The 9,315-nt window shown below is 33.4% G+C and overlaps 2 protein-coding genes across 2 annotated transcripts; one reads left to right on the top strand and one right to left on the bottom strand.

Moving 5' to 3' along the window:
* The first annotated feature begins 1,406 nt into the window (after window positions 1–1,406).
* Window positions 1,407–4,054, top strand: LOC107948792 (ubiquitin domain-containing protein 1). Its single transcript, XM_016883439.2, has 4 exons — window positions 1,407–1,823; window positions 2,546–2,668; window positions 3,597–3,719; window positions 3,830–4,054. The coding sequence occupies exons 1-4, from the start codon at window positions 1,787–1,789 to the stop codon at window positions 3,892–3,894; spliced, it is 348 nt and encodes a 115-aa protein (XP_016738928.2). The 5' UTR covers window positions 1,407–1,786; the 3' UTR covers window positions 3,895–4,054.
* Window positions 4,055–4,407: 353 nt separating this feature from the next.
* Window positions 4,408–8,557, bottom strand: LOC107948791 (nucleolar and coiled-body phosphoprotein 1). Its single transcript, XM_016883438.2, has 8 exons — window positions 8,396–8,557; window positions 7,690–7,745; window positions 7,448–7,572; window positions 7,045–7,204; window positions 6,217–6,641; window positions 5,503–5,997; window positions 5,007–5,127; window positions 4,408–4,691 (listed from the first exon to the last, which is right to left on the bottom strand). Exons 1-8 carry the CDS (start codon window positions 8,462–8,464, stop codon window positions 4,553–4,555), a joined length of 1,590 nt encoding a protein of 529 aa, XP_016738927.1. The 5' UTR covers window positions 8,465–8,557; the 3' UTR covers window positions 4,408–4,552.
* Window positions 8,558–9,315: the final 758 nt, after the last annotated feature.

The raw sequence follows: 9,315 nt of genomic DNA, 5'->3' as shown, positions 1-9,315 counted from the left end.
ACTATTAAATTTCGAATTGGTTATTTATTTATGTAATAAGACCTCTCTAAGATTTTAACTTTTAATTTGAGATTTTTACTTGCTTTGATATAAACTGCTAGTTGTAGGAAGAAGACGTGTTTTCTAAAGATAACTGTTTTTCAGAAACACCACGTCTTCTTAATATAATTTTAAAGCTTCCATAACAAACATAGTTTTAAAGTGTAATAACAATCTAATATGATTTACAAATTTTCATTAATGATATAATAAGGTATTAATATATAATGGGCTTTCCAATGAAATTATGGTTTCGAAAAACACTTCAATGTGACACCGTCAAATTCGGCCATAACGTTTAGGCCAGGTTTGGGGTGTTACAAAATTTATTCGGTTAAATTTAATTACTAGTCATATACCATGCATACAGTTGTAGATTTGTCAATATTCTCCAATTGGATCATTCTAAAGTCCTATAATTTTCGAATTTTGAAATTTTAGTCTTGACGCAAATGATAGTCACTAATCCATTAACTGGATTTTTAATCAATAATATGTGGACATAACAAACTGATATGACATTACACATACGATAATGTGTTTTTCACATCAATATTGAAAATAGTAGAACTTAACGTTATAAATTTAGTAGTTAACGTTTGGTGAAGACTAAAATTTTATAATTCAAAATGTATAGGGATTAAAAATGACCAAATTAAAGTATAATGACTAAATCTATAACTTTTATAAAAGAAAGGGACTAAAAACATAATTTAACTTTAAAAATAACTTATCTTAATAAATCCACATAACAATACTAAAAATTAATAATAATAATTTCAAATTAAGATAAATAATTTAAATATTATATTATGTGGAATAATTTAAATATTATATTATGTGGATAAATAATTTAATTTTCATATTATTTTAATAAAAGGGAAAATTATCCAAAATTATTATGGAACAACAGGTTGTTTTTTTTTAATCCTTATTTGGAAAGAAATTGTCAAGGAAAATAGCATCACATCACATTCTCCAAGACCCTTAGATTTTTCCAAAGCCGCCAATGTAGGGCCCAATTATCTTAAAGGGAAAATTACAATGTGGACCCAACAAAAATCCAAATCATCATCCAATAATGACTTGGCAATTTCTCTTCCACCAAACACTTAATTTTTTATAATTTGATCTGAATTTCTATTTTAAAGTATTCACATTAAAAATATAATTTATTTTTAATTAAAATATGTAAACCCCATCATAAAGATTCTATAGACAATACTTTTAGGTATTTCATCTTTATTCCCTTTTAAGGTTTGTGCATTCCTATAATTTAAAACATTATTAAAGAATAAATTTAGAGTTGGAAGGACCTAATTGCAAATCCATCAAACTTAAAAAGGGTTTAAATTGTAAAAATTGATAGAACACAAGATAAAATTAATTATTGGAAGTCCAAGAAAAGGCTGGAAAGATGAAATAAAAAAATAATAATAACAGAGGAGCATGATGACAGCCAACCCAACCACCACTGTCTCAATCGATTCACGATTTTCCTTTTCTTTTTTCTTTTAATTATCACATTATTATTTACACAATCATCAGTTTGTTTTTCCTTTTAAATTTTAATTTAACTCGCCGGAAAACTCGTCGCCTTTTTCACCGGGATAATTTCATCTCCTTAACTATCTTTTTTACTTCAGACATAGTTTGACTGAAATTGCAATGAACAAGAATTTGCTCTGAATTTCATTTTTCGGGCTTTGAAGATTGGTGAGTTTTTGTGCTTTAGAAGAATAGCAGAATGGGGTGTGTTGGATCGACGCCGGCCAAAGCAGACGGTGATGGTTTTTCATTTTACTTGCTCTTTTTTTTCTTTTCCTTCTGTTTTTCCTGTTTGGTTTCTGAGAAAATCGTGGGAAAATTGGAAGCTTAAAGGGACAATGACAGCATCGTTGAATTGATTGAGCCCAAGAAAACTTTGAGCTATTCAGTTAAAGTTTCTGATATTTTCTAACCAGCTGAAAGGCTGCACTTTTTTTTTTCCATTTTTGTTTCAATTTTTTTCATTTTTTTTTAAAGTTCGAAGAGATTAACAACATTTTGGGTATCGAGTTCTACCATAATTATAGTTTTTTTTCCTGGAAATATTCAAAAACAAAAACTTTAAAAAAAACTTAAATTTCCTTTTTAATTGTATAAATAATGTTGTTATTAACTTAATTTGAATACTTAGATATTAATTTGAAATTTTTCTTGGAGTTGCAACTGCATTATTTGTTAATCATTATCCTCTAATTTTGCAAAAAGATTGAACACCACATGGAACATTATGCTATCTTTTGTAGTATTTTAGGATTTCAGTATTTCAATTCATTAACTCTTTCCGATTAACATGCTGTATGAACTCATACTTCTCCATTTGCATTTCTTTTTTGTAGTATTTTAGTATTTCAATTCATTAACTCTCTCTGATGAACATGCTGTATGAACTCATACTTCTCGATTTGCATTTGAAGTATATACGTAGTTAATCATATCGTGGACGATTTGGTTCTGATAGGGAATGCGAAAAAGATTCGAAAGCCAAAACCATGGAAACATCCTCAGCCGATAACAAAGTCTGAACTCGAGCAGATGCGTGATGAGTTTTGGGACACTGCGCCTCATTACGGTGGCCAAAAAGGTGGTTTTCTCTGTAACTTATTGCCATTTAGGTTAACATGCCTAAGATTATGAACACCTTCGCATGTAGATAAACATGCCTAAGATTATGAACATCTTCGCATGTAGATATTCTCGATTTCCGCAAGTGTGAAGGAATGTTGTTGATCTTGAGTTGACCAAATATAGAAAATCTTCTTTTCTGTATGAGCTGAAAAACTTAGTGGTTAATCTGATAATGGCAACTAAACCACCAATATGCAGACCTTAGTTATATGGTGGATCCGCTTTTTAGCAAACTGAATCAAGCTAAACTGATATATTCGTTTCGAGTTGGCTTGGATGTTAGGCCAGGAACTATAAATATAGAATGATTGTACTTGGTCCCTAGAATTCATGCTGCAAGGTGTTTCCTTGTTCATTGTTCAAGTTCTGAATCCCCAATGCAATATAACATAAGATCTTTAATTATCTGTACTATTACTTAAAGCATTCATGGGAATCAATTGAAACTGATATGTATGAACTAACTAGGTAGGCCTACTCTTTAGCTGACCGACAGGAAAGCATGAATGTTGAACTGGCTTATCGATACGTTGAAGATAACTCAGGTTTGGTGTTTGATTGACCAGATAAAGAGTTACTAATGGAAACTAAAAGGTCTCCTTAGAAGCCTTTCCATAGGTATGATTGTGATACTAAACATTGATATTTAGGAGTCTTCAGTTTCTGGTATCAACAAGAAGTCCGGTTATTTTGCTAATATGCAATTCAGTTTTTACTGTAGAATAGAAAATTCCAAGTAAATGATTGAATTTATATTGAACAGGTTGGCTTTCTTACCCTTTTTACTTGCAGTAGGGCATTTTTATTTTTTATCTGCTTAAATGTGAATAATCTGGTGATTTTCTCATGAACTTAAATGTAAATGCCAACTTTTTGGACTCTAGAAATCTGGGATGCACTTCGGGCTGCTGCTGCTGAACCCGATTTAAGCCAGGCTCAAGTTATTGTGGACTGTGCAGGGGTCATAGTCCAAAATACTGATCTAACTATCTGCTACGATGAAAGAGGTAAGCAGACCTTGCTGCATCAGATTTCGATAACCATTCTAGCCCAAAAATATGCCTTTTTCTGGCTTGAAATTTCTTCTGACATGTCTTGCACCAACTCTTCTTTGTAGGTGCCAAGTATGAACTACCGAAGTATGTTTTGAGCGAGCCAACGAACATGATCCGAGATAATTGAAAATAGAGAGAATATCAAGGGCAAACGTGTGCAAATTTGAATATAAATCATGTATATTACTCTCTTCTTTGAAACCCTTTATGAACTCAGGGTCAATTGTGTGCCCTTTTCTAACTTGTGTTTACTTTCGATATTCATTAGGTTACTGTAAGTTTCTATATATGAAGATCTAATATATATATATATTCTACAGCAAGCAAAACGAATATAGTTGTCCAAGTAAAACTAGAATAACTGAGTTGAATCAATAGAGCATGCATCTGTGCGATCTCTGATATCAGAGCATTGCCAGAGCCTGGAGGTGCAGATTCCAAACTTCGCTCTCTGCACCTCGTCTGTCATTTTTCTTCTCATGAGAATTAACCATCCCAAAAAGGTTGTAGATAATATGATTCTCAGCCAAGACTTAAACAAGATGGAATATCTGATCATCTGGCTTGGTGATCGGGTTTTTTTCTTTTTCTGAATTTCAAAATTTTCTTCGATGAAAAAGGAAAAGAACAAGATTACCACTTCTGAAGCTATCGTAGAATTCATTCATAATAATCTGGGAAAATGTACATGAACATCTATTGATGTCTGTTAACGCAACTTTTCACTACCGCAAGTTCATATAGAAAGGGAAGGAAAAAGCAAAAAAAGCGCTTGATATCACTGATCAGACCTTTTTGAAGAAAGATAGAATGTTTCCTTGCTTAGGATCCTTTGCATTTCCAGCTTTCTTGTTTCCCGTTTTACCTCCCGGATTAGATGGTGCAGTGGTTCCAACTGCAGGGGACCTTTTGGCTACAGCAGGCCTGCATCAATGATTCAAACAGTTAGATCAGACCGACGATCACATATCTAAGTCAACAGGAACAAAGATTGGCCTAAGTAAAGGCAAGCATCCTCATTGTCAGCATAGCTTAAAGACCTACCAATATTTTGATTTCTTGAACTAGCAAAATCAGACAAGATGCAGTACAAGCACCAGAAAGAGTTTACACGCATATTCGATTCCATCTTTTTTCTCTGTTTTCTTCCCTTCTTACAGTAGGTGCAGACAAGTTTATGCTAAAGGCAAAATATGAACTACCGACATGTAAGAAAAAATGAAGAGAAAATAGCATTACCGGCTATTAGTATTTGTGACAGTATTGGTGGTAGCATTGGTTGCTCCACTAGCTTTCTTCTGCACGTCACTTTCAACCTTCTTCACCTCTGTCTCCTCGCCTTCCCAAACTACCTCAGTAACTAATATTAACATATATGGAAAAAAATGATGTGAGAAGATATTAATTTGGCAATAACACTGTTTGTTCCAATTTAGTGCACTTAAGGGGGAAAAAAGAGGATAAATAATTCGTATTTCTCATAGAAAGAAAGATATATGTAAGTAAAAATTTCCAGTGATTAAATTTAAGTTTGGCATAGTCATGAGAAAATTTAATTGCATTAGCAAAGCCATTGGCATTGAAGGAACTTCAAAAGAGTATACCTTCAATGAGGAAATGTAGCACAATGATAGCTATGCTAAAATAAATAAACAAAAGTCAAAGATAAACCCCTTTTTTTTCAATATTTGAAACCCTAATTGACCTAAGAAGAAGGCTAGGCATTGGATTTTACCTTCTCTTCCACGGTCATCAATACGTGTCTTCAACACTTTCCTCCTTTTAGGTGAATTTGATGAGGCATCAGTCACTTTATCCTTCTTTAAATCAATTTCAGGAAGCTGGCTTTCAAGCTTGACCGAAGAGGAATTCTTACCATTTTTGCTTTTGCTGCCAAGTGAAGTTTCTTCCCCCAGTGATCTATTGGGTTCTCTATTAGCAGTTCTCTCTTCCTTAACTGTTACTTCATCTTTGTCTGGTTTGTCTACATCGGGCCTCTCTGGAACTGAAGTTTTAGAATTTTGTTTTGAATCTAAAAATGATTTCCTTTTAGGGGGATCAGGTGAAGCTAGATTGACAGCATCTTCATACTCATCTTCATCTGATAAATCGAAAACTACCCTCCGTTTCCTATTCCCTTCACTATTAGAAGCTCTCCCAAAATTAACTTCTTGAGCATCAATGTCACTGTTCTCATGTTCTACTGCTTCACAAGATGAAACTTGTGCATCTGCAGTAAATAAATAATGTAAAAAGGAAATTATATAAATGAGAAAAGAAGTAACTATGAATATAAAATGTGTTTTAGAAAAGCAAAAATTTAAATAGCAGAACAACTAAAGTAATACAAGCTCTAAATTGTTGAAACAAATCGCAGTATAATTTGTAGAATGCACTTAAAACATCATATAAGAAAGAAACTCTAGTAATAGGACAAATGGCAACAAACCATTAAAATTTTGTATGGAATCACTATTATCTGCTGGCGCTGAACAGGTTTTTGGTTTTGCAGATGCACGATCCCAGAAATTTGCTAATGAACCTCCATTTCCAGTGGAGCCTTTATCATTCTGGCCTTTCTTTTTATTAGAAGGAAAGGAAATATTTTTTTCTTTATCAGCAGAAGGCTTGGTGACCAAATCATGGACTTCACCACTGATACTGTCGCTTTTGATACCTTTTATCACAATGGGAGGCTTCTGAGCAACTTTTGAGCTTGATTGCTGAACCTTATTTTGTTGAGGAGCATTGGATTGAGCAGAATTATGCATGGACAGTCCTGAGATTCCCACACTATTTGGCTGTGCAGTTGCAACCTTCGCAGGAGTACCATCGACATTGCGCTTGACAAATGAATTTGAAATCCCACAGAATCTGAAGAAAACATTTAAGGACAAGAGATATAAATTACAGATAGGGTTTTCTTAATGTTTATCTGATCAAGGAACTATCATGTGAAAATCCATCAACACCTTGGGATTAAAATGAGCTAACTTACATATATCTTGAACTCACAATGACTCCTATCTCCCTGAACCAGGACATTGCATTTATTTCTTACCAATACCCTTCTATGAATTGCTATTGACAAAAAAGTATAACTGGAAAGCAACATGTTAGTTAAATCCCCTTCATTAAATGCATAGATAAGTAACTAGAATATCTCAACGGGAAGTACAAGGACTGGAAAAAAGTAATTAACATGAAGGAACCACCAATGCAACATGAAATCTTCTCCCTCCCATTGCTGTAATGATTAGTTACGGAAGTAGGGTACCTGTTATCTCTCAAGCAATTATCCACTGAGGTGGGCTGCTTGAAGAGCTCTTCAGCTTGTATAAATTCAGTATTCCAAAGTGCAGCCAGGTCCTTTGGGATGCAAGCTTGCACACTATACACATGAACTCTGCAATTGCCATCATATACTTGCTTGGCCTCTGCAAGAAATTAAGGAAAAAAGAATTGCCATTAATCCCTTTTATCTAATTTTACTAGCCAAACAACATAAATATTATTATGGAGACCATAATTGAATGAACTGTTGACTACTTTGCCAATTAGGTCATCTATTCCAAGAATTGTCATGAGCTTGTACACAAGCATGGATATAAACCATGCACACCCTTAACGGCATACATATTAGAATAAGTGGAACAAAATTAAATTATTGTGGAAAGTACCCGAAAGTTTAGGCCCTGTCACGAGCTGAATATGATAATTTGATGGAGAGTTCTTCAACCAGCCAGACAAACTATATACAACTTCTAAGCCACTTCCATGTTTCTCAACAAACTCTGCAAGCAATCTAAGTATACGTACGACTGTTTATTAGTCTGTCAACATTATGATTATGAGTCTATGATGTACATTGCTCTATCTGTGCATGTAAACTCTAACTACATTCTTGGCGGGGAAAAATTACCTCTTTGCAACATTGGATGAGACTAAAAAATTACGACTCAACCACTTGTAGGATACCTGAAAGGAAATTTCATTTTAAACAAAAAGAAAAGAAATTTTATATGAACTCCCATACTGTAATGAAGTTTCTAGCCTACAAAGAAAGAAATGTCACAGGGACCAATATTATAAAATTACTCAAAGACAATTTTCTTTGATCATAAAAAATCAGGAAGATAAAACAAGGAGAAGCCAGTTGTAGTCCTAATCCTGTATCATCTATATCAAAATCTTCATTCAACTTGCGAACAAAAAATCATTTCAATCAAACCCTTATATTCTACAATTCCACCTTGGGCCAGAATTACTATCTTACAAATTAAGTTTATTTCACTCAAAATTAACAGGCTTTTTCAAGTCCCAAAATCTAACCTATAAGAGAACACAAAATAATAACACGAAAAACGGAAGAGGAACTAATTTCCTGCAACTTCCCAGATTAATCAAAGGATGCTTCATTTTTAACCAAACCTAGAAATCAATTTATGCAATAAAATTAGTAAAAAGTAATAAAAGGGAGAAAACCCATGAATTTAAGACCACGAGAGGGAAAGATCAAAATTTGCAAAAGAAAAAAGACATATTATCAAAAACCCGGAAAAAAATTCGAAGAATCAAGTCGATATGAAGGCGAATTCAGAAAAAAAAATTAACATAATAGAACTTACTACTTGAAGTTTATCAGAGACAAGAGCTTGGATCTCCTCGAGAATACCTAGGGTTTCAATTTGGGACATTTCTTGGGGGTTCTTAACAAGGTTTTGGAGTCAGAATTGGGAGATTTAAGGGACAGATTTTCCCGCCATTCCTTTTGAGTAGTGGGAAACCACTCTACTAATATAGGGATAGGAAGGATTTGATTGTGGTTCTCATCACGTGACTGTTAGAGCTTGCACGTGACTTTGTAGCCTGTAATATGACTGGATCAATGGCCCAATGGATGCGAGAGTCCAGAGTTTAGAAAGTTGGGCTAACCATACGAAAATTATTATCTTGGTATAAAATTGATTAAAATATGTTATAAGTCCTTATGTTATTTGTAAATTTAAAATTCAGTCTCTTACTATTATTTTTAAGAATTTAGTCCCTCTATTTTTCGGATTTCAAAATTTTAGATCGAACTGTTAGCACTACTATTTTTCTTTTTGAATTCAAGTTTATTGCAACCTCATTTTTTTTATTTTCTTGGCTACCAAATAAACTTGTTCATAGGTTGGGGTACCCGTCCAGGCTTGAAAGTCTGCTTGAAATATGGTAGGGTTTGGGCAAAAATATTAGGCTCGGGAAATGATTTTGGGCAAAAAAAGTAGGCTTGTTTAAAATATGGGTCGGGCTCGGGCTTGAACATTTAAGGCCCGAGCCTAGCCCGATCTGTTTTTTTAAGTTTCTAATACTTTATATTATGTTATTTTTATATATTATGTAACTTAGAACACTTTAAAGAAAATAAACTTATACTAAATATGTAATACTACTCTAATATATACATTAAAATAATGGACGAGTTTGAGCAAAATTTTAGGCCCATATTTCGAGCCGAACTGAACTTAGGTAAGCATAAAGTATATTAATATTATGCTTAAGCTCG

This window comes from Gossypium hirsutum, chromosome A04 (genome assembly GCF_007990345.1).
Source record: "Gossypium hirsutum isolate 1008001.06 chromosome A04, Gossypium_hirsutum_v2.1, whole genome shotgun sequence".
In the NCBI taxonomy this organism is placed as follows: domain Eukaryota; kingdom Viridiplantae; phylum Streptophyta; class Magnoliopsida; order Malvales; family Malvaceae; genus Gossypium; species Gossypium hirsutum.
This window is presented reverse-complemented; position numbering and strand designations above follow the sequence as displayed.

Bases quoted from the DNA above. Each gene is read 5' to 3' on its own strand.
- LOC107948792 (XM_016883439.2), top strand. From the start codon at position 1,787: ATGGGGTGTGTTGGATCGACGCCGGCCAAAGCAGACG. The intron at 1,824-2,545 runs GTGATGGTTTTT...TGGTTCTGATAG, and splicing joins GACGCCGGCCAAAGCAGACG to GGAATGCGAAAAAGATTCGA. The intron at 2,669-3,596 runs GTGGTTTTCTCT...TTTGGACTCTAG, and splicing joins TCATTACGGTGGCCAAAAAG to AAATCTGGGATGCACTTCGG.
- LOC107948791 (XM_016883438.2), bottom strand. From the start codon at position 8,464: ATGTCCCAAATTGAAACCCTAGGTATTCTCGAGGAGATCCAAGCTCTT. The intron at 7,746-8,395 runs GTAAGTTCTATT...ATTTCCTTTCAG, and splicing joins TCTCTGATAAACTTCAAGTA to GTATCCTACAAGTGGTTGAG. The intron at 7,573-7,689 runs GTAATTTTTCCC...ACGTATACTTAG, and splicing joins TCATCCAATGTTGCAAAGAG to ATTGCTTGCAGAGTTTGTTG.